The sequence below is a fragment of the Melanostigma gelatinosum genome, assembly GCF_949748355.1.
Source record: "Melanostigma gelatinosum genome assembly, chromosome: 4".
Taxonomy (NCBI): Eukaryota; Metazoa; Chordata; class Actinopteri; order Perciformes; family Zoarcidae; genus Melanostigma; species Melanostigma gelatinosum.
In genome coordinates this window covers 23827660-23852389 of record NC_136637.1, presented here as the reverse complement: position 1 = coordinate 23852389, position 24730 = coordinate 23827660, and the positions used below count along the sequence as shown (strand labels likewise).

Here is a 24730-nt window from a genome sequence, read left to right as displayed (position 1 = left end):
AGAAGAAAACCGAATGACTTCCCCCTCGATTTTTCCTCAAGCCCAAATATGAGGTTGACCTCTTTGCTTTTGAGTCAATTATAATGATAAATATTCAATGGACTGCCATGGAAATTTGCAAACAATCTGACATGAAGCTACCTCATCTTGTTTCATCCAAATGTATGAATCCGATTCATCATTTGTCCTCCCTAGACGAAACAATCCATGCTTCAGTTTAGATACAGCTGAACATGAATCGGAACCACAAATAGTCTTAAGTAATTCTTCCAAAACTGATGATTGTGGATCACTCCGTTTGCATTGTGAAACACGTTGAAGAGAGCAGGCAACAGTTGATTATGAGTATCACTCTCTTCTGCTCGACAGAAGGAGGGACTGTAACTCACATCAGTGGCTGAAAACTGTGCAGTTTCAGCAGGGTTTTTCTTTGCACTGTGCAACACATTTACCCCTAATAAAACCTTATTGAGAAATTTCTTTAGGATATTGGCCATTTACTTCATTCTGGCTTTTCCTTCTGAATGCTTTGCAGGCAAAGAGAGCAGATGCTTTAAATCAAAACCCAATTTGTGTGATGGCTTGAACAGGCAGTTAGAGGTATTCAAAATGTCTGCATTCCACTGGTCATAACTGGTCTTTGTGAACAATGTTATGTTATGCACTCTTTACATCTGTATCAGTAAAGCCTGTCGTACTTCAAAACATCTGTCTTAGAATGACAAAAAATATGGATTTATTGTAGATATGACACACTGTCATTTCGATAACTAGTGCAACGCTCGCTCTAAACAGCCGGACTGTAGGCCCCAAAACGCACATGGAAGAAACTTGCCTCCAGGGATTTCTGCCAAAGAGGGTTTATTTGAGCCCAAACCATGATCTTTTCCTAAACCTCACCAAGAAGGTTTGTTGTCTTAAGAGATTTCTGGCAGAAAGCTATAAAGGCAAACTTCTCCCATGTGCGTTTGGAACGGGCAGACTGCTTGACCCCAGTATTGCTGCTTGCAGCTTTCCGGAGATCCACTCTTGCAAACAACTTCACACTCGACACAGCGCTTCCTTGGGTCCGAAGCAATATACCTGCAATGGCACTTGTGTCCCGTAACAATGCTAGAGTATAGGCTTTGGTACATGTTGGTGCAAAAGCTCACACGAACATTTTATGACCTCAATTAAGTCAAAGCCTGGCTTTTTCTGGCAACAAAAGCGTCCATTCTGAAAGTTACATCACTGCTGCTTGAAATGTTTCTCTCCGTTGTTTCTTTCTTTATCTGTTCTTGAATGTACTGTAGCCAAGCCCCCAGGAACAGCACCCAGATTTTAAGCAAACTTTTGTACTGGCCAAACCGTTGAATTACAACCTCGGTCAATCTGTCCTGTGTGTCCATCACGTGAGGACATTGGGCACAGAAATACTTTTTCCATTACATTTGGAAAGAGACGTCTGTAAATCAATGCAGCTTTATTTTGGAGGGGAGGTAAATTAACTTCCTAGTACCAACACTTAAATTTCTAAATCAATATGCCCTAAAAGTTATAAAATTGACTCTTGGCCAAATTAGCCTTCAAGTGAGCGAGTCCAGTAGTTGGGAGGCGGAGTTAAAAGAAATGCTGGAACACTTGCTCTACGGATGCGGAAGATCTGGGTAATTTTATAACCAGCTGTCAGAGTTCTCTGGCTTCATACACCACTCAGCAACTTTGATAAAAATGAACAGGGCCTCGCGTCCAATGCAGTAGAGTATCCAGTTCTCTTTATACATCAATGACAGTAGCGAGAGGCAGAACACAAGCTGTAGACTACAGCTTGTGTTCTGCCTCTCGCTACAACCCAGCATTGGTCAATACTGCTTGACCCCACTGCTTTGGTTAGCTTAGCATTTCATTCTACGGTAAATGAATGTTATTGACTCCAAAAGACATATTTTTCTCCATGTTTGTATATTTAGATATACCTATACATTTTGAATGGATTTTCAGCTTGTTTTTACATTTAGTTTTTAGCCCTTAAAACATATTTGTAAATTATGCTACAGCTTGACGTTAACATGATTTTGATTGGATAAAGCTACAGATGTTTAGCTTATTGCAACTGATTTTCAAACAACTAAAGTTTTTACTAATTAAGACATTTCTTCAGTTTCAATGGTGCAAATCGATTTTAAAATGCTGTACTTTGAAATTAGCGAGTAGTTCACACGGAGTTAGTGACGGATTGACAGTAGCTGGTGCGAGCCAGTCCTGGGAATTAGATTAGAAAACTTTATTAATCCCCAGTGGGGAAACTCTTTTGTGAATAAGTGTGTCTCTTTGTACTTGTGTGCATATATTCAATGGATCTCCTCCTTTAAGGGCCATCCATCTCTCTGCATATTCTCTCTTTGACTGTGACCAACCATGGACACTGGTCTCCATTGTTCACAATAACTCTGATTGTCAGTCTGCTTTTCATCCCTCACTCATCAAACTCAAATATTTGGTGCACAGAGCTAAGGGCTCAAATGTCAGACTGTGTTTCATAACCTCTCACAACTTCTGACACTTCTTTTTTTTCGCTGCCCATGATGATGATCACATATGAAATAACCAAACAGGAGCTGCCTGGCTTTCATCACATTGTCATAAAACCCAAACAGCTCAGTGGTACCATGATAGAGGCAAACATTTGCAGGATGTGAAAGTATACCATCACACTGCTTCACAGTGTGCCACAACTGATTGAAACACACTAATCTCTCTTTAGAACTAGACTCCTTGACATAACAGTGGACTTTGGTAGGGTAACACCGTCAGCTTTAAAGCCCAAATATTATGACAGCATCTCCTTTGCATTTAACTCTCTCCCCATCTCATCTTCTAAGATACGCACTGTTGAAAGCCCTGAGTGTGAGATGTTGTGCGCCAGCTTTATCCAGGAGGTTAAATGTGGAAACGGGACCTGCGTTGAGAAACGTGACCTGCTCACTGAAAACACAACAACCCAAATAAGGAGATCAGCCACGTTGGAAGAGTGAGTGAAGAAGCCAGACCAATCCTTAGAAAAACCTTGGACGGGTGGTTTGATAGGGTGGAGTATGTGTCTGAGAGAGTGATAGTCAGGGAATGGAAGCAGAGTGGTGAGTGAAGGAGCAATGGATGGAGACGATGGAGAGAAAGGATGAAAAGAGGGAGGGAGGGGTGAGATCATGGCCGGAGGAGGAGGAGGCGGTGATCAGAGGCTGGAGGCAGGTTCTCTTGCAGTTTAAATAACTACCCATATAGGGCTCAACTCTCCATCTCTCTCACAGCTCTTTCTGTCTCCTTCCCACTTTCTCCCCCCTTCTGTCTCTCTCTCTCTTTCTCTCTTTCTCTGCAGCCTTGTTGGACTCCAGCTCTCTACAGTGCTGTACGTAAGACAGAATCTCCTCAACACAACAGGAGATTAGGGCTTTTTGAAGCTGCAACTTTCCCATCTCAGAGAGGGAAATCCAACCAAGCAGCCACCATGGAGGCCATCAAGAAGAAGATGCAGATGCTGAAACTGGACAAGGAGAACGCCATAGACCGGGCAGAGCAGGCAGAGACGGACAAGAAGGCAGCAGAGGACAAATGCAAGCAGGTGGGAATGAAAGAGGACATAAAAAAATGATGCAAGGGTCAGTAGTCATGACAAAGACTATGTCCACAATTAGAAAATATTCAGGGATGCTGTTTTCAATCACGTAAAAAGCTAATACAACAGTAACATTAAAGTTATGGATTAGGAAAGGAATAATTTATTCCTGAAGGAAGTGTTAATCTTTGACTTTTGGTGGATGAGCTGCAACACCTATTTATAAAGTGCTTCAAACCTGGCATATGGCATATTTGAGGTTTTCCTTGAAGACTGTCCTCTTTATCGTGTTCTTAAGCTAATCATCATACCAAAAATACCTTTAATGAAACTTTCTGGAAACAAATTTCACATGTATCTATACTACATTGCTCAAAGCCAATTTACAGCTCTATCGCCATATCACAGCCAAAAAATATTTCAAAATATATGTTTTTTGCCATTGCTCAGACACTGGATGGTAAATTCAACATCTTTTTGTGACAGTAGGCTGTGGGAAGCACAAATACCTCCCTAAAAGGCCAGGCAGCACTTTCATAAGCTTTCGAAAGCCATGGAGTCTCCACTTTATGTAATCATGTACTTCATTTCGGACTAAAATGTATAACCTAATATAAAGAACACATCCAGGCATCCCAAAATATAAACATTCTTTTGATTACCAGGGTAGATTTCTGTGCAGTTGCTTATGGGTAAAAGAAAACTCAAGAGTCACCACCCAAACAGATACTGACAGGGATCAGTAGGAACTGAATGTAACACAAATAGGTCAATATTAATGCTGTTTACAGCTGATAGAAAGCTCATCAAATCCCCTCATGGTGGTTTTGGCTACTTGAGGTGATGAGACCACCCAGAATCAGGTCTCTTGAGAGGAAAAAGTGAGTCCAGCTCCCTTCGGGACCAGTTGGAAGAGAGTTTATGGAGCCGCTGTGTGTCATAAAGCCTTTTTAGCAGGTGTATCCAACACAGGAGACAACACACGCACATGAGAAGCATGCAAATGGGTACAGGCGGACACACATGGGAGATTAAACACACACAAACCTATTAGGCCCATGGTCCCAGGCGTCTGTGTGTTCTCACTGATAACAGCTGTATTTTTAGACACCAGGAGAGAATGAGTATGGAATTCAGTAGGATTATCAGAAGTACTTCATGGGCCCTTGTGGGGGGCACTGATTAGGGGGAGGAACACTAAACACTGTGAGTGTGTGTGCGTGTGTGTGTGTGTGTGTGTGTGTGTGTGTGAGAGCGAGAGAGTGAGAGCGAGAGAGAGAGAGAGCAGGAAGGAAGAGAGAGAGAGAGAGAGAGAGAGAGAGAGGATTCTGCATACCTGGGTTATGTCATGAGATACTGATCGTAAACCAATACAATTTAAATGTTCCCAAACATAATAAAAACCAATTAGACTCTCAAATCAGCCGCTGCTGCTTTACCACTGGTCTGAATTCAAACACCTTGGCCTGGATGACGTCCTGAATCATTATTTTGGCACAGCACAAATCCATTAAAAATAATGGATTTGATCAGTTTTCTCATATATTTTTTTAAGTGGGGAAACTGGGGAAAGGGGTTGGATAACAAAAAAACAACAACAACAGACAAACGTAGAATTTGGATAAAGACACACTGGACTAACAGTCTCTCCTGTTGTAGATGGAGGATGAACTGATGGACCTCCAGAAGAAGTTGAAGCAGACAGAGGACGAACTGGACAAATTCTCTGAGGGCCTGAAAGATGCGCAGGAGAAACTGGAACTGTCTGAGAAGACAGCTGCAGACGTGAGTGAAGGGTCACGCACAGACTGTGCACACGCACGCACAGGGGGGGGGGGGTCAGTTTCACTTCACCTGACTAAAAATGTGAAGTGAAACTGCGATTCCTTTACAGTCACAATGATACAGTCCTATTAATTCCTTAGCAAGGGAGTACATGTTGACAAGAGGCTTCTGCTGTTGTCATTAATGATTTGCTTTTTTCGACTTTGACTGACACACACTTTACGTTACTATGGCACCGCTGAAAACCAGAGCCCATCTTTCCACAGCTGGATGGTTCTAAGCCAGCAGCTGTAGGTTTACTTTGATCCACAGTGAATGGTTTGGAGCACTTCAGAGACTGTTACATTCCTGTGCAGCCAGTCCTGAAAGATGAGCACATGGATAAACTGTAACCCCCTCAACCAAACACACACACACACACACACACACACACACACACACACATTAGGCCCATGGTCCCAGGTGTGTGTTCTTACTGATAACAGCTAGATTTTCAATCAGGTCCTTCAAACCAGAGCGACAGACAAACTGTATTGTTGTTCATCATCATCATCCCTGTTAGGAGCCTGCAGCTTGCTGTCTATGTAGACGTCCAGTGTGACAGTTCCAGTAGTTTGTGTACTGTACATTCAGACTCTGCTGATAACAGCTTGACAGAAGTATTTGGTGTTTTTGTGCTTTTTACTGTTATATGTCATGTAATTATTACCACAGACATACTTTCCATCTCATACGTTGTAGATGTTGATGTCTAATATAAGCACACTTACGCAAATACTGTACTTTACTATTCCATACTACTTTATACCTCTACATTTAAAAAGAAATATTGCACTTTTTTAATAAACTACATTCATCTGGAAGTTGTAGATCAAATGTAAATCAATCAATCAACTTTTTTTATACAACATATGTGATCAGCTCATAAAATATAATGCTTTATTATAGATTCTTATACATTAACGCATCATGCATAATAATATAACAGTAATACAACAATCCTTTTGCCTAACAAGTACATTTACTTGTGATGCTTAAAGTATATAATTCAACTCATAATACGTTTGTACACCATCGATTTTTTATCACACTCCTAAAGCATCGTCAGACTGACTGATGGACAGTTTAAAAAAAAGATCAAACTCAATGCAGCAGCTTTTATTTCACACATTCTTCTTCCTTGTCAAAATCTGCCTCCTACGTTACCCACAATCCAACTCCACAATATCAACAATTTGGTCAGAGATTCAGGTGTGCTATGCTATGCTAATGTAGCCTTGAGCCACAAGCCTGAAGCAGAGATGAGGTCTGGTAAGCTCACTTCTTTCTGGCTCCAACCCCCAGATTTTTTGCCTCACGTGAGGCATTTAGTACGCCCCAACACTGGATATCCTCTTCAAGTAAACGTTTTCATGCTGAACGTTTACTTGTAATAGAGTATTTTTATTTTTGGTTAAAGTAAAATCTCTCAATAATTCTTCCGCCACTGCAGAATCCTTTATGAATCTGGAATCATCCTATAACGGGACGACAGAGCCTCCTTCATCTAACATTTATGAGAATGTTTTTGTATACACAAATGATTGTTTTCAGTAAATGTAGCGGAACATTGAAAATGTCAGTTTTCCTGTGACTAATCAGCTGCAATCTGGGAAACATTTTTAGATTGTTGGCAAGACCGCAAACCACAGCGCTGTAGATCTGTCAGTGGTGGTTCCTCTGACATTTTAGTGCTTGTGTGTACAGGCATGTGTGTTTACTCGTGTGTGCGTATGTGTGTGTGTGTGTGTGTGTGAGAGAGAGAGAGAGAGAGAGAGGGAGAGGGGAACTGAAGTATAAAACAAAGTCCAAATGAGTGAGTCAATTATGTCCAAGGTACGGATAAAATACCGATCCTACCAGTTAAGCAGTGATTCCTACAGGATTACTAAGCAAACCGTGCAGGGAGAAGCATCATGAAAACAAAAACCCTCCCAGCTGCCACCAAGATGTGGTATTGTTTGAGCCTTGTGGAGGATATCCCAGGGAAATGCAGCGTTGTCCTACGAACAATGAGAAGGGAAGTGTCTGCCATACGGACACAGAGACTGAGGCTGAGACATGATTATCCTCACGCAGTGATCAAAGAAACTCCTGAGTAGCTCTGAGAAGCCTGTAAAGGGGGTCGAGTGGGCCCCGTGAAGAAGTAGTTGTTGAGGTTGTGGTTTGAGCCGGACTAGGTGTAGCTTCCACTCCTACGGTTTGTTAAAAATAGATGTTTAGTGAAGTCCTACATACTCAATATTTCCAGCCAGTAAAGCCACTCTGCTCCACCTCCATGAATCCCCCTCCACATGTCACTTATTAGAGGCAACAGTCAAGTCCTTACACATCTCAATTCACACAGAGAATGCGGCCAGATCGGAAACCTGGAGGGGGCTGGGAAAGCAGAACAGTGAGCCAAAGACCTCAACAAGCAAGCAGTTGTGATTCATGAAAGAATAGTGCCTGCACCATCGACTGGTGCTGCTGACACTTAAGTCATGAGACAGAGAGTCTGTCTATAGGAGCGATCAAAGGCTTCAGATTGTGAGAGTCAAAGAGGGTGGCACCACGGATAGCAGTTGGACTACAGGTGTTGATAACAGCAATCCCAGAGGCAACAGTTACTGTTTTAGGGGAAAGCTGGACTGTGGGGGCGGCCGGGCTGAGAAAGCAGAGAGCAGGGAGGGGGGCTCTGGTATGTCAGGAATGCAGCTAAGGCAAACAGAGAGCCCCACACTCCTGTGTCTAATGAAATCAATGCTCCAAGGGGGTAAATCAGACAGAGAGAGGCTCAATCAACAGATGCGACTGATTGAGAGGGATTTTCTTTTCTTCACGGTGAACAGCAGGACTGAATTTGAGCTGGACCTTGAAGTCAAGCGAGCTGAGATCTGCTGGCCTAGTTGCTCGTCCAGCCAGCGCATTTGCCCACAAGGCCGATGGCGTGAATGGAGAACAGAGAGGGTAAACACAGGCAGGGCCGGCAGTGGAAACATGAAGGACGCAGCATAAATCTGATTTACACCCACACAATGAACATCATCTACTGGCAGGCAGGTGGTGGATGATGTTTGTTTGCATACTCCTTCAAGACAAACAGTCACACGGTTCCTCAAAAACAGAAACATTTATGATGTTGCATATATTTGTGCATGATTGTATAAAAGTTTACCGAACAGATTCACTGTATTATCATCTTGACAGGCTGTAATGTATTAATGTATAAATACACCACGTGACTAGTTTGCTGTAAGTTGTATCTAATGTTCAGTCCTCTCACTTTTCTTAATTTTGTCCTAAATTCTGACTTACTGAAAAAAAAAGAATTTGTATTAATATTTTGTATTCATTTTAACAATACCTGATACTGACTGAGCTGTATCGTAAATTGTAAAAATGATGCACAAGACATTTAGAATAATGTAACTGTACAACCATACACTTTCTTTTTTAATATTTCACTGAATGTAAGTAATTATGACAGTTCATATCATCAAATGATATTATTGCCTGACACATAACATAAACATTTTCATAAGAACGCCTCGAATTTGGTTGATTACAGATGTACTGAGGGACATTTTACACTTTTAAAGAGCTCTCAGGTACACAATATAAGTAATGGAACACTGTTTTGAATACCTTAAATCATATTTTTGGCATGTATGTACGCAGATATGTTAGAAGCTAATATCATCATATATATATATTGCTCTAACTCTACACAATATACCGTATTATTAAATTCTCAATCTTTTTTTAGCTTGTGACCCTTTATGCCCAAAGTAATGCTAAATCATGACCCCTTCCTCACAGGTTGTGTAAATCTGTGAGTTTTGAGTAGATCAACCGAAAAGTGATGTTTCCTTTTGATTTGTTGAGTCTGTGATCTCTGTGAGTCCGACCAATGAAATGTTGGAAGTTGTTTCGTCATCCAAATACACATTGTACTGCATATTGTGTTTTCAAGCAGACTTCAAACTTTAAACCCTGAAAGTTACTCATCTTGACTGTCCTTTTTCTTTTAAAAGTCTCACATCAATGATCATATCAGTCACAGGGATCAGCATACACACACATATACTCACCACAGACTGTGATACACACACACACACACACTACAGGACACACGCCCCGCCCTCTCTGACCTCATCATCCCGATCATCTCTCTCCTCCTCCGGCACACAGTCTGGCGCTCTCCGCTCTCCTCGCAGCGCAGCTTTTATAATCCTTCTCCTCAAACTCTCGTCGGGACCAAAAAACTGCAACATTCCTGAGTTCCCAACTTTTTATACGGCTCACGAACGTATCATTCCTACAGACCAGAAGAAACATTTGGAGAACACCTGGACAGCGTTACTTCCTGGTTATATAACTTCTTATACTTGAACGACTCCTTTACATTCCAAAGACTTTGGCCCCGGACCTACATCGATTTTTGTCTTTTTTTTCTTACCAAAGTCTTTTTTCATGTTGTCATATTATTCTACATAGACCAACAAAGCAGGACGCAGTAGCTCATTTTATTTTTTTCACAACCCAGAAACGGCATTTGTCCCCCCCCCCCCCTCAACGTGTAGTCTTAAATCGAGTAAGTAAACAGTCAACAATGGCAGGTTTGAACTCTCTGGATGCTGTGAAGAGGAAGATTCAGTGTTTGCAGCAGCAGGCCGACGACGCAGAGGACCGAGCTCAGGTCCTACAGAGAGAGCTGGACAGTGAACGGGAGCACCGGGAGAAAGTGAGACGATCAAATCCTCTAGCCTACTTTCTTATTCGGGTCTTTTCTCCGCTCTTCTAATCACGCTCCGCTCTGCTATCACCTGTCGGACTGTTTCAACGACGCTAACGTCTCCATATTCACCTCTCGGGCTCTAAAAACACAAAGTTACTTCATGTCATTGATTCATTCGCGGGCGTGATTGTGCCACAATGCAAGGCGTTGGTCTGTCATGAAAAAAAATGAAAAAAGTTTGGATTCCTGCAGGTCTGTGCGCATGCGCAGTGTTGTCCGATTCACAGGCCGCTGTAGAACTACTGTGAATAATGTAGGACCACGTAGACATCATTGAACCTATCGTGCAATTTAATTGATCTATTAGACTGACCAGATTCTTATGGATATAAATCATGTTCATACTTTATTATATTATACTTGTAACTACTTTTTAATGAGGTCTTAGCAGCTTTTAGAGCTGCCAACGTTGAGATTAAGTGGATAATGTTGTGACTCCCCAGGGAAATTAACTTCTCACTCACTTGCTTGCTCAGTGGTACTTCAGCAGGGTGGATGTGTGCCAGCAGCTGCTTGGTTGAATCTCCAACCACCACACCATCCTGCCGCCACTGATGATAGGAAAATAAAGGGCATATATACTTAAAAGTATGCCTACTCTGTTATTAGCGATTCAGGGGAATAGTCTGGAAAATGTGCCATTTTCAACTAGAGTTTGATCTATTTCTCACTTAATCGGTTGGTCGATCAACCTGAAGTGAATCAGGAACACTTTTGATCATTTAGATCCTCAAGGATTTTATTCAAAACCCAAAATAGCAAACATTTACTGGTTGCAGCTTCTAAAATGTGAATAACTTATTTTTTATTAGCCTCCCATGATAATAAACTGAATATCTTTGTGATTTGGACTGTTGGTCAGACAAAACAAGACTTTTGAAATTGTCAATTTGGACTCTGGGAAGGTGTAAAGTGCATTTTTTTTGGCTATTTACTGAAACATTTTTAAAAGTCATACACGTGTGCTTTCTCAAACTAGAAGCACGGATGTTTTGAAAGTGACTCTTTTGGGTTTTTTTTCATCGTGTCTGTCACCTGCCTGTCTCTTGACTCTGTCCACATCCGAGTTTTGTAACTTCACACAGAAAAGGTAGCGACTGTACTGGAGGGAAAAAAAATGCTTGGCAGCACAGTTAGGCATCAGTCTTGACTTGTTTCACGTGCTGCTTTATGGCATTCGGTGCCATATCCTTTGCATAGCAGCTGGTTAATGACAGGACAAGTAGACGGACTCGAGGAGAGTGGGAGGGGAAGGTGTGGCTGTAAAGATATGGGAGCCGCGATGATGAAAGGAGCTGGCGGGCTGTCGGACTTACCCCTTTGTTGCAAACTGCCTATTAGGTAACAGACAATGTATATTCACATCAATGACGTCAGTAAACATTCCTTTGAAAATATTTTAAGTCTTTAAGACATAGATGTCTGTTTCTCAACATATGTTGGGACATATTAAGCACCTTGACTTCAACATATTGTGATGCGATTGTTTTGGTGGATGCTTTCTGTCCTTCACTCATTTTAATGGCCCATGAATGTTTGTTTGGTTCAAATCTCCAACCTGCTTTAGACGGACAGATGACTTGTATTTCTGGTGGTGCATATGAATGTTTCATCTTGTTGATCAGTGTGCCACATCAGCATTATGGTTACCAATAAGTTTCATTATGACACCACATCAAAAATGAAAATCTCCAACCGATCTGTCATTTCATTCTGTCCATATAGGCAACGTGCAGAGGAACATTTTAAGAAAAACACTTGTCTCCCATTATTAGGACAATGAGAGCATTATACAAGAAGGCTGTCATCCTTATGAAAACATTCACATCTGAGTTTAAATCTTTAACCCTTCCAACATTCCATCAATCATGTTCATCAGCAATAAACGAAGAAGAAGGCAACAAGTTCCAGCCAATTAGAGGCAGGTATTCACTACCCCTGTATTAAGGTAACAATAACACTTTACCTTAATCTCCTTTATCATTCACGAGGAGTATATAAACACAGAAGTTGTTTATAACACATTATAAAGTAGTTACAAGCCGAAAATAAGGATATTTTAATTCAACAATTAATAACTTCTTCTCCAATAAGGACATATTTAAAATAGTTACAACTCGTCAATGTTAAACGGTAGTGTCAATCATTATCTCTGTATATATGCCAACACCCACTTATGGAAGCTTCAGAGGAGGAGTTAAAGATGTTGCTAAATCGAGCAATAAACACATTATAATACCTACTTTGTACACTATAGTGTATGTAAACGTATTGAAAGTGTTATAACTGCTTATACATGTTAATTAGGTGGATTAAAATTGTCCTGTTTCTGCAACGTGGACATGTTTTTTCCATTTCATTGTGCATTCAAAGTCAAACAAGCAGTGCACTTGTGTGGCGAGGTTGGTGTGGTCCCATATGTGAATAATTAGGGCAACCTGCAGTTATTCCTTGGCACAAAAACTCTTCATTTGAGCACGGAGAGATCAAAACAGGAACCTCGAGTCTGTGAAGGTAATGAATCATTGTTTGGAAATGTGGAGGCATCTGAAGAAACATTTGGCCACATATCTAACGAAGAAAATTAAAGTAATTGCTTCGTGTTGTTTCTTGTTTGGTTCTGACGCCTCTGGAGACGTTACTCAACCTCTCAATAATGCTTTAAGGCTCTCTCAGATTAAAGAGACATGCCATCGACCTGAACGCTCATTTGACATTCTTAGATGTGTTTTATTTACAGCCGTTATTCCCAATGAGCTGTTCCTTCTTCAAAGCGTTCACAGCAGTTACTTGTTTGAAGGTTCAGAGTTGAGAGTCAGGCCAAAGATGATGGTTTGTACTTTATTCATGAACCTGAAAGCTGTGTGAGCAACACAGATGACCCAGATTTGCCGCTCTTTATTTACCTTGCATGGCACGATATCGCAAGATCACATGAAAATCCATCTTGTCAGGTTTCAGGTAATGCGTTTGTATCCGAACTGTCAGTGGGTCGGACCAATCAGCGTCTTGTTAGGTGCTGCCGGCAGCTAGGGGTGGGGTTTAGGCGTGTGACGTAACGACACAAAGAGGGTACGGTACGTTCTGAACAACACTGGCGTCTCCTAAAGAGGTTTGCGTAGATGCTGCAAGAGCATCAGTTATATCAGAACCGGAGAGTATTTCTTTATGGAAAGAAGAGCAAAGAATGGCACCGAAGGCCTTTCTCAATGGTGAAGATGTTTCCCCCCTTGTATTACGTAAGAGTGTTTTAAAAGTTCCTTTTCCAAACAGTTTCCAATGACTGCTTCTCAGATTGTTCTGTGTAACGAACCATCTGGTAGGTCTGGTTCGCTCCTCATAATATGGAAGCAAATTTGTGAGTTTTGCTTCTTTGTGAGACAAAATAATGACTTGCTGAACTGCAGAACAATCAAATGATAAAAAAGACATAAAAAGCATAAATTTCCCTTTTAGAAGTTGTTTGTATGTATGCTGTGTACGATGGTCTCCACGGTGATAATTGGTGTAGAATGCAGAAACAGCCTGTGATCCATATCTAAAACCAGATGAAAAGGGAAGTGGGACTCAAAACCTCCTCTTATGGTATAAGAGTTGGGAAACAGGTCCCCCCCCCCCCCCCCCCCCCCTCCACCACACCAACTGCCCCTCCCAGGATGTCGTCTGCCGACTCTGGTCCAGCACTTCCTGTGCTTCCTGTCCCTGAGCTCCATCCCTGATCAACAGGAAGATTGGTTTGTGTGGTGGAATGAGTGTTTACACAAGTTAACATATATTCCAGTCTGGTGTACAACTTCAGCGAAAGTGTAATACTTAAACACATCTTAAATGTGAATGAGCTCTTGTCAGTTCACTTGACGTTAGGTGTCTTATGGCGATGGGGGTCAGCTATTGATTTAATCTGTTTCTGTATAGAAATTCTTCATCGACAATAATGACTTACATTGGATTTGCGAGACACACTGAAGTTGCACTCTACCTACACGACAACCGTGAAAGCTAATTGCAGGAAGTAATTTAGACATACTTCCCTCAGCTCACCAACCAGCAAACAGAAACCTCTAGTTCATTTTCTGATGAGCTTGACGGTTTTCAGCTAGGCCTCTAGCAGACTCCACAGATTCCGTGGAAAGATTTACTTCCTGGTTTCACTGTTTTCTTTGGGACATTCTCCCTGGGAATAGCTCAACTTTCCAAATATAACTGCCACATGTTGATACGTTTTGGCAGTCGCTGGCATTCTGGAGAAAACTCCCATGTTTGTGGCTTAGCTGATTATGCAGGCCAAGGTTGCGGGTTGCAAAGCTAAATTTGCTATAATGTCATTAAGTAGCATTTAGAGAGTGGATATGATGCCGGCCTTTTCCTTTATAGACTCATGCAAGGCTCAGTGAGATGCTTTAAACATTCTCTGGGATGCTTTTGTCAAAGCAGGATCTCTACATCTGTTAGCATGTTGGTGCTAGTACTGCAGAGTGGAAGTGGTATTCATTTAGCCTGAAAGGACTGTGTTCAGAGTTGTATTGTTATAGGATAAACTGCTGAAAACATTGTTGGTAGTTAAATAACCTGTCCTCTGTGTTCAGAGACCACACAATTAAAGACCAATTTTTCCAAAAATGTCAATAAGATACATGTAAATTCCAACAAAACTAAGAAGGACAACTGTCTAAATAGTTTGGTTTCTGTTACATTTTGTGGTTCCTTTTGCAATGAACCTCTTGTCAGTGTTAAACACTTCAGTACTCTGCAACAAAGACTCAAACCAGCTCAAGATCTGTGTAAAAGTCGGACAAACTACTTTTTGCACAGAGAGATCTCATTGTGATGCTTGTCTGGAAGTTTAACAACCTTCTTTTACATATCACGCCTCATGACAGGCTGACCTATACCTTGTGTGCAGCTCTCTTTGCATGCCAGATCTTTATGGTCGAAAGATTACATACACACAGTCACATTGAGAGTGGCGAGCAGCAATCAGGAATAACTTCCACTGAAACCCAACATCATTGTGCAGCTCATTAGCCCACTGGCCTGGAATCAGCCAATAATTAGATTCCTCTTTCGCTTGTCCTTGATCTTGTCTTTAATACACTCAGGTATTTCTTAAGTCACTCCCAGTGGAACTGTGCTGTATCTTCAAGTCAGGCGGTAGACTGTTTACGAAGTAGAGGCCAGTGACAGAGTGGTAAAGGAAGGACACATTAGCGTCCTAGGACCTTACAGACAAATATCCACTTGTTCTGTCATGCCTGTTTAGAAAATTCACAAGACTGCCTGTATCTTTGATTAGAATGGATTGTACGATGCTTGAGATGGACAAGCCATAATATCAACAACTCTCACTCTGACAGGTTACTCCAGCCGGCCAAAAATAAGTCCGGCACATAACCCCCGTTAAAACCAAAAACGCGCCATTTTTACAGTTCAGGTTTTTGTATGGATGAAACAAACAAGACATCAAAGGCACATTTTTGTGAGCTTTGGACAGAGTCAAGCTCACAGTTTCCCTCTGTTTCCAGTCTTTGTGCTAAGCTAACATGTTGAAGTATTCCTTTAAGAATTGTACAGCCACTATGACTGAATGCCCTTTAGCAAGGCACTAACTGGTCAAGGGGAGCTGTTAAGTAGCTGACAGTTGCTGACATACCACTCACCTCTTAGAAAGCACGGTTACATATTAAGCCAACTTGATAACAGAGCAGCTACTTGTGGTCCAGTATCTTTTGCAGAATATATATGTGTGTGTGTGTGTGTGTGCGCGCATGTGTGCTCACTGCCACAATCTTCCTGATACTCCACCACAAACATTCCCCATAGTTTGTTTTACCATATAAGGCAGTGGTGCGTCCCTGGCAGCCAGAGAATGCAAAGTGGTTGCTAAAGGAAGGGGCATGGCCAGAGACAGAGAGAATACCAGCTCTGAAAGAAAGAACAATCAAAGGGAGGAAATGAAAGAATGTTTGGCAGCTGACTTCCTGTCGCTGTTTTTTCAAGATCCTCATTTGCAAATGAGCGTTCAGTGTCTATTTTTAGAGTAAAAGTTTGCCATTCGACTTTTTTTTTTACCTGAACATTGGAGTCACATTTGTTATTTTTTGGCAAAAGCTTTGCATGTTAACGAGCTTGTGTTGCTCTAAGCATGTGTTAAAGGAGTTTATTAAGCTGTCGGAAATGTATTTTCAACACTACCTTAAGGACTTACAGGAAAGACCTCTTCTCTTCCGTGGTCACGGTAGAGTGAATTAGAGGCATGAGAGTATGTACTGTATGCACATACGCTTCTTTACTTAACACAAGGCTGTCTCTGTCTACAAGGGAATCCCCCCCCCCCCCCCCCCCCCCACTGTGATTGGTAAATGCTGATGACAGATAACACCCCAGGAAACTAGCCGGTTGCTATCATGTTTAAGGTTCGTGAGAGAGGCACGTATTGGCCGAGTGACAGTGTTTGTTTGCATGCTTGCAGAGCTTGCAGACATAAATGCACATAAACAATATTCAAATCTAAAGAAGATCAAGATTGAATCTTTTTTTTAAATCACAAACTGCGTCTGATGTGCCGGTGTGGCTGAACCTAAAGGCTTGTGGATAGTTTGTTTGTTTGTGTGCAGGCGGTATTCTGCAGGCACATTGCTGCAATATCTGTTATTTCAGGCTCCGGTTTAATTGTGCTCAATGTTTCTCACTCGCACAGATGTAGTGTCGACAGACGCGGACCCGTGTGAAGGACATCGCTGATGAGATTTCAAGCTGTCCGACCGATTTGTGACCTTTCATTCATTCCGTGTTGGGTTAGGTTTTCCTCTATCAAGTGCTGGCCTGTTTTAAGGCCCGTCAACGCGAGTCCGACAGACATTTCCTGTCTCATATCAGCGGCCTCTCCTGGCAGCTCTGGGTGCAGGAGGGCAGGACCTGGGAGAGCACAGAGAAGGAGAGAGAGAGAGAGAGAGAGAGAGACAGAAAAAGAGATGTGGAAAGACTGACTGGCTAGTCAGCAGTTTATTAAGATGACATGGAGACGTGGGGGAGAAAATCTTAAAAAATATATAAGAGGCCAGTGCCGGCTGCCAACCAGCAGGAAACCATGCTTTCATTTCCTGAAATATTGAGTGTCTGACAGAATGGAAGATGAGAAGTCTATTTATTCTCGGCACAAACAGACTTAATAACTCTTTTTCATTGAGCTTTCTGAGCGTGCTCTTCCCTTCCCTGCAGTGTTGCCTTTCCTCCTCAGTGCCAATCCTTTTCTCTTTTGTCTGTTCTAATGACTTCATCGTGCCAAATGCTGTCAGAGTGACTCATACCTTACTACCTGTAAGCTGAATTGCAGACACTCTTGACTGTTGATCCGACTGGCAACCTGACTTCTGAACTGAATGACTGGCTAATGAGTCACTGACCTACTCGCTCTGTAACTGAGCACAGAATAACGTCTGTTTGTCTGAGAAACCCCCCGGTGTTTCATTTTAGTAACGGGGGAGTTAACTCGTGTGAATGAATAATTCAGCGTTGTGGCAGTTCAAACGTGGAGTTACGTTGTGGCGTCTGAGCTGCCCGGTTGTAAACTTGTATCAGTGGGACAGACTCTTTGTTGTGACCTTTGTATGATAGCTGAGGTGGGCGGGTTTCCAGTTTGAAAGCGGCTCCCTAGGAGGCGGTGGTTGGATAAACTCACTGTCCCACTGAGAGGAAATGCCTGTTTAGTTGTCTGTTTTCTTTTTCCTCTCATCAGATGAGAAGAAGCTCAATTGTCCCAGTTCTGCATTCGCAGTCACAGGAAATTGAGATTTTGTAAACGTTTCATTTAAATCCAAAGTCCCGTGATCTTCATATATTAAAAAGGATTACACTCTCCAGCCAGACCGAATGTAGCTGCCTTTCTCCCAACATGTCTGCCTCGATCCACTAGTAACACCTTCCTGAAGATGATGCACAGTTTCTTTGCAGTGGTAAAACTGGTGAAACTCTGTTTTCCCCTTAACGAGTTTAGATATTCCAAAATAACACACAACTTTAGGTTTTGTTTATTTCGTTTACAAAAACATACAGGATATAAACTGTCACCGAAGATGAAAAATCTCTATTATACAAAAAGTCTTACTTTAGGGGGAAATTCAGTATTTTCCAAAATATATAATCACTTAATCGTAACCGTTCATCTTTATAAAACAGAGGTTGTTTGGTTTAAAAATGGAAGAGGAGGAGATTTTCTGTTCATTCCATTTTGATGAGACAAGGAACTTTCAGTCAGTGACCATTGCTCTGCACTCCTCGTGTGAGAAGCTGAGGAATAAAATGCCTGATTTTAAACACAGTAGCGGTGATCAGGAAAACACGGGACAGGACAGAACGCCTGATTTCTAGAAAAATAAACTTTGATCCATGTCTGATTCTCTTTTATTTCATTTCAACATGATCTTAGAAAGAGCTTTATATTTAAAATTGTAGAGGTAAGCTTATTTAAGAGTGGACTTATCAGTGTTTGTTTTTACATATTTGATTTTGCTGTGCAGACAGAATCAAACTACAGGTTGCGGTCCGTTTTTCTAGCTGTTTTCCTTCTCTTTCTGTTTTATGGTGGGGGGGAAGGGAAGACCAGCTTGGATGATTTAAAGTTGAATGAATGAATGAATGACTAAATTTCTCTCTTCCCACATTTGTTCCCCCTCACAGGCGGAGGGTGATGTAGCAGGTCTGAACCGTAGGATCCAACTGGTGGAGGAGGAGTTGGACCGAGCCCAGGAGAGGCTGGCCACAGCACTGCAGAAACTGGAGGAGGCTGAGAAGGCCGCAGATGAGAGCGAGAGGTCAGTTTGTGATTTAAAAAAAAGATTCAATCTTGATCTTCTTTAGATTTGAATATTGTTTATGTGCATTTATGTCTGCAATTGTGTGAGAATGTGTGTTCCTGGCTTTTCTAAACATCATTCTTGTCCAATCAGAGGGATGAAGGTTATTGAGAACCGAGCGAGTAAGGACGAGGAGAAGATGGAGATTCAGGAGATACAGCTGAAGGAGGCTAAACACATCGCCGAGGAGGCCGACCGTAAATACGAGGAGGTGAGTTTGACAGCGGGAGCTGGTTCGGAGCATTTGCACTCCGCTCTTCATTGTAACTTTTAGTCTTTAGTCTGACCTACTTTCGTTCGTTCGGATTCTGTTGCGCTTCAAGACCAAAAACCTTTATTGATTGTTGTCCCAGGTTGCCCGTAAACTGGTGATCCTGGAGGGAGAGCTGGAGAGAGCTGAGGAGAGGGCCGAACTCTCAGAATGGTAAAACTAGTGAACACACTAACGCGAGAGCAAATACACACATGGTGGCGCCTTTCGCTCCTCCATTGAAACCAAGCATGTGTCTGTCTCCCTCCACAGTAAAGCCGGGGACCTGGAGGAGGAGCTGAAAAATGTGACCAACAACCTGAAGTCCTTAGAAGCCCAGTCTGAGAAGGTGAGACTGTCATGTTGCATGTGGGTGATATGCATGCCGATGACTGGACCGTGCAGCAGAAATACACTATTATAAGTATTACTTATTTTTTTGGCCTCCTGAGCTGCCAGATTAGTGGTGTTTTTCCACACAGGACTGCAACAAACTTCTCTTTTTTTTTTACCAGTAATGTTCAAGATAAACAGGCCTATTTGAAAGGCTAGCCACAAAGTGGCAGAAAAAATGAAATGCATCTGTTCAGAATGCATCAACGGAAAAACTCATTTTTCTAATCATATTGGCAAATACTTACACAGCTGATTAATGGTTTATGGAGTTGCTTTCCTTCTCTTTCACAAATAAACATTCTAAATAAATAGAAGATCACATACTGAACACCCGTTCTGGCGACTGCTATCATTGTTCTCATTGCTCAGCGGACAGTCATTTGAGTGAGTGGGGAGGGATACCACATCACCAAAGTATTGCTTCATACAACCGGCATTATAATTGTGTATCATCAGGCCGTACTTACAACGCAACCATTTATTTTCCCCTCAGGTTGTTTAGATGCAAACCTGAACGTATCATGATAGCTGGACAACCATGACAGATGTTTGAATCTGACAAATTTAAATTATTTAACGTCACGTGCACAACAATTGCTAAGAAGCAGTCGTTGGCGATGAATGTCTTAAATCTTAGGCTCCCCCTAACAATGTTCATTAAAAAGCCGCTGAGGCTTTTTCTCATATGTGCAGGGTTAATGGCAGTATTCTGTGTTTTGGGATACGTGAACCAGCCGCTAGTTGAGACCTGCAGCGCATTCTTCCTGCTTGTTATGTTAAATTCCTCCCCAGGCACTGGCAGAATGACGGCATGCCAGACTTACCACATGACTTTAAGAAATACATGCCATTGCTTTGTTCGGTCAGGCCCGCCGAGGTGTTCCCAGGCCATGACAACGCCTCGCCTCTTTTGTGCCACCACCTCTCTCTCTTTGCATATCACTCCTCAGACGGAGTGGTGCCATAGCTGTTAGAGCAATTATTACCCTTGTATGCATTCACATTGTGTGCATCTGTAGGTGAAGGCATGAGTTTGCATTTCTGTAACTGATTAGGTAATGCTGTTTCTCTGTGTCTCTGTATGTCAAAAGTACTCTGAAAAAGAAGACAAGTACGAAGAGGAGATCAAAGTTCTGACTGACAAACTGAAGGAGGTGAGATGCTGATTGTGTGTTGTATGTTTTTGGAGGGAAACAAATCAGCAATGTCCCAAATATAAGCTGGCACTATTGTGATACTTTAAGAAGAAACACTGCGACGGGCCTCATAGTTGGGTGGAGGACTGGGACACATACAATGTAACTGCAGTGTCTCTTGGTCAAATCAGGCCGTGTCATCATCTGATACTCTGCCCCTACGTTTCCTATCTCCCTCTACTGGATACGTCTTTAAAAAAAAAGGAAATGCCAAAAAATAATCAACTTATTCATCAAGTTTTCATTCGATTTAAGATGTTATTTTTGTTTCTAAATGGATGATTTTAACTGGTTCTAGATTCATTTTGATCTGTTTAAAGTAATAACTCACTCCCAAAATGATCAGCTGTGTATGAATTACTACTGTTACCTTGAATTTCTTGAAATCTTTTTTACTCTCGCATGCGTCCGCTGTAAATGGAGAGTTTAGAAATAGAGAGAAAACTTGATGAATATGTAAATGGCGCGGCGTTTAACATCGGCCACCGTATCACATCCGTTTTCAAGTACTCGCACAACTCGTGCATTGTGATCGAAGTCTCATTTATCCAGTCGCAATGCTCGCCACTTCCCAAACACGCACCTTCGCTGAAACCTTTCTATTTGAAACACTTCCGCATGAACAGTTTCACGCTTGTGCAGGCGCGCTCCTCATCTGTGCGAGGACCGTTTATGTGGAGGTGTTTCAAACGGTGAAGTTTTAACGACAATGCATGTGTTTGAGAAGTAGTGAGCGCACAACTGGATGAATGAGACTTGGGTTCGACTGCACACGCTGTGTGAGTGTTTGTGTTTGATATAGTGATTCAAATCATTTACTTCAAACTATTTTTTTTCACTAACTCAAGGTAACAAAGTAATTGATATATAAATGATAATTTTAGGGGTGAAGTATTATTATTATCTGCATGCATTGAAAACGTGAACGTAAAACATGTAACATGCCGTGTCTGTGTTTTCGGTCAGGCTGAAACCCGTGCAGAGTTTGCAGAGAGGAGCGTGGCCAAACTGGAAAAGTCCATTGATGACCTGGAAGGTATGAGATCAGCACCACTCACATGTCGTCGTGTTGCACCACTTCGCTCCCACTTTGTTGACGAACCACAAGCGGATTGTTTAGCGGAGTTTCTAAAAGACAACTACTCCATGTGTCAGCCAGGCCACAAAGAGGACAGAATGTGCTCAGATGTTTTTTTTACGTCAGCATTATTTCGTCGTCAAACCGCAGGCAGCTGAGTTTAGAGTTATTGGAGCAGTGTTGTGAGACAGTCAGAGCAGGTTTTAAATGCTGGAAGCTCACCCAGCTTCAGAGCCATGAGCGTAATTATGTATTCATCATTATTTCTTCCAAGCATTTCTGCATTTTTTTTAAGCCTGACCTATTTTTTTTTGTGTCTTCTCCTTCCTCCCTCTGCTCTTCTTCTGCCTCTCATTCTTATCCTGCTTTTGGCTTGTTTGTGTCGCCGCTGTCCCTGACAACCTGCCGCCTGTACTTCCTGTCGACCTCTGACCTCCAGATGAATTGTATGCTCAGAAGCTGAAGTACAAGGCCATTAGTGAGGAGCTGGACCATGCCCTTAATGACATGACATCTCTGTAGATGCTCTGACATCTTCCTCTCTCTGCCTCTCACTTCACTTTCTCTCTCTTGTGCTTTGAATTCATATTCTCTCTGTGGATCATACTGTATGTGCCTTCTTCACATCTTTCTATGCAGGAAATTATTCATTAAAAATAACTTATTTCCTACTTTACAGCTTTTGTCTCTCAAGTTTAATGCCTTTGTAAAATGATTGATGCATAACCTCAACTACGTACTATACTTTACCATGCACTCTGTGATTTCTGTAATTCGGTAACCAACAGTCTGACTTTGTCCAACTTGTAGCTATGTACATTGTTTGTCTAATTATCAGGAAGTTTATGTGGGACAAGGTGAGATTTACTCTGTTTTTTGTGTGAATTAATGCAGCTTGAAATCCCCTTTGACCCTTTGAAACACTATTTTGGTTGTAAATCTAACTCATTTTTGATAGTTTTTGATATATGTTTTTACTGTCTTTACACATGGTAGCATCGGATACAACAAATGCAGCACACAAGTCCTCTAAGACGTCCGTAGTGTAATCTACTAACAGTCTCTGGCAGAGAATGACAGTCAGCAGTTCATGCATGAAAGGCACAGCGGTGTGGTTGAGGTTTTTGCATGTGGCACAACTTTAATCAAAAATGTTATGCAAAACATCTGTCCAGTAAAACAGTGCTCTGCGCTGTTCTGGAAGGGATGCTGACAAACCTATAAAAGAGAATACATTGCCATGGCTCGTGCAGTATTATTTGCTGATGGTTGAGGCTTCACCGTGTCACTTTTCTTTTTCCCTACAGAGAAATTATCACAAGCCAAAGAGGAGAATCTGGGCATGCATCAAGTCCTGGACCAGACCCTGCAGGAACTGAACAGCTTATAAAAACACAGAGAGGAAGCTGGAGAGGATGAGATCGTCATGTAACATTCCTTTAATGTTCGATTCCATTCCACATTTCGACCTGTAAAATCTTTATTCCCAGTGTGAAGGGGGTTTAACTTAATGCATGTCCTTGATATTTTTTTTTCTAAGGCACAACTTGGTTTCTTTTTTTATGATGGGAAGTAATTTTGACCCCATTGCTTCTTTTTTGTCCCCAGCTGTGATTGCAGAAATTCTCCCCAGAAATGATTTTTGACCACATATTTAGAAAGAACCGGCAACTAACACACCCAAAGAAACCTCAGATTAGGTCACTGCCTGAACCACTTAAACTGGCTCAATTTAACATTTTATGTGCACATACATTAAGCCTCTGACTGATTATCTTAATACATATGCTACAGATGGTGTTGGGTTTTGCTGCGACTACATTTGGGCTCTGAAGTGCCACCCAGTGGTGATACGATGTTAGTCAACAGTCTTGTTTTTTCTGATCATGCTGTACCACCTTAAGAAGCTACAAATTAACAGACGTGGCTTATGTGTGCCTGTCTTAGCAGTATGCTACTTAATCTGGTTGTGTGATGAGTGTGATGGGGAAATGTACAGGTGACCTAATGGAAAGGTTCATTGATAAATAAACAGGTCAAGGCACATGCTGCCCAGTCTCTGGGCCTCTCAACATTTAATTAGAAAAAGAATGGCTCTTTTGCCATTCCCCTATTATCTTGAGTATTTATGTACATCAAAAGATATTTACTCTATTTTGTTGTGTGGGAGTCTGTGCAGAACCTGAGAGCTGTGCATGTACAGTATCTAGCAGTGACTTTTCTTACCTGTACTACCTTTCCCTAAGCTAGACCTGACCGTTGACACATTCATCATGATTGCCAACAATCTGCCATAATATAGCCAATATTTAATAGATTTACAATATATTGTATTACAATGTGCGAGCTAAACCCAAAACCACTTGAAGCTCAAGTCAAGCTTTTATCAACCACAGATACTTATTGTACATAGTAGAATAATGTTAGGTATTTGAGAAATTGTATTGCTATGATTATTTTTGGTTTTGTTTTATTTACACAACTTCTTATTTTGCCAGGGGAACTCTCAAGACCAAAGAACACACATAACACAGACAATAAATTCTTTCAATGTTTTATTTTTGTTTGTGACAGTCATCATGGTTTTTATCTCACGACAGGGCAATGAAAAGTGCCTCACACATGACCGAGGCCATTTTGAAACACCCCCCCCCCCCCCCCCCCATGTCAACTTAATAAATGTTTTACAGAAATCATGACTCATTGGACTTTGTGTGCATTTTGAAGAATTCAAAACATGTTTCACTCATTCAACAGCA

The 24730-nt window shown here is 41.7% G+C and overlaps 1 protein-coding gene across 4 annotated transcripts; it reads left to right on the top strand.

Annotated features, from left to right (window-relative positions):
- Positions 1-3391: 3391 nt before the first annotated feature.
- Positions 3392-24612, top strand: tpm4a (tropomyosin 4a). 4 transcript variants are annotated; one of them, XM_079267924.1, is made up of 9 exons: positions 3392-3601; positions 5255-5380; positions 18876-19009; positions 19145-19262; positions 19405-19475; positions 19575-19650; positions 20789-20851; positions 21860-21929; positions 22411-23258. In XM_079267924.1, the coding sequence occupies exons 1-9, from the start codon at positions 3488-3490 to the stop codon at positions 22491-22493; spliced, it is 855 nt and encodes a 284-aa protein (XP_079124050.1). In that variant the 5' UTR covers positions 3392-3487; the 3' UTR covers positions 22494-23258. The 4 variants fall into 4 exon arrangements, with proteins under 4 accessions (XP_079124050.1, XP_079124048.1, XP_079124049.1 ...); XM_079267922.1 differs by lacking the exon at positions 22411-23258 and adding an exon at positions 23279-24612 and having other exon boundaries at positions 3399-3601; XM_079267923.1 differs by lacking the exons at positions 3392-3601; positions 5255-5380; positions 22411-23258 and adding exons at positions 9594-10145; positions 23279-24601.
- Positions 24613-24730: the final 118 nt, after the last annotated feature.

What these genes read in the sequence shown, in the direction of transcription:
- tpm4a (XM_079267922.1), top strand. Translation starts at nt 3,488, where the DNA reads ATGGAGGCCATCAAGAAGAAGATGCAGATGCTGAAACTGGACAAGGAG. An exon ending in AGGGCCGAACTCTCAGAATG is followed by an intron (nt 19,476 to 19,574) that starts GTAAAACTAGTG and finishes CTCCCTCCACAG; the next exon opens with TAAAGCCGGGGACCTGGAGG. An exon ending in GTCCATTGATGACCTGGAAG is followed by an intron (nt 21,930 to 23,278) that starts GTATGAGATCAG and finishes TTTTCCCTACAG; the next exon opens with AGAAATTATCACAAGCCAAA.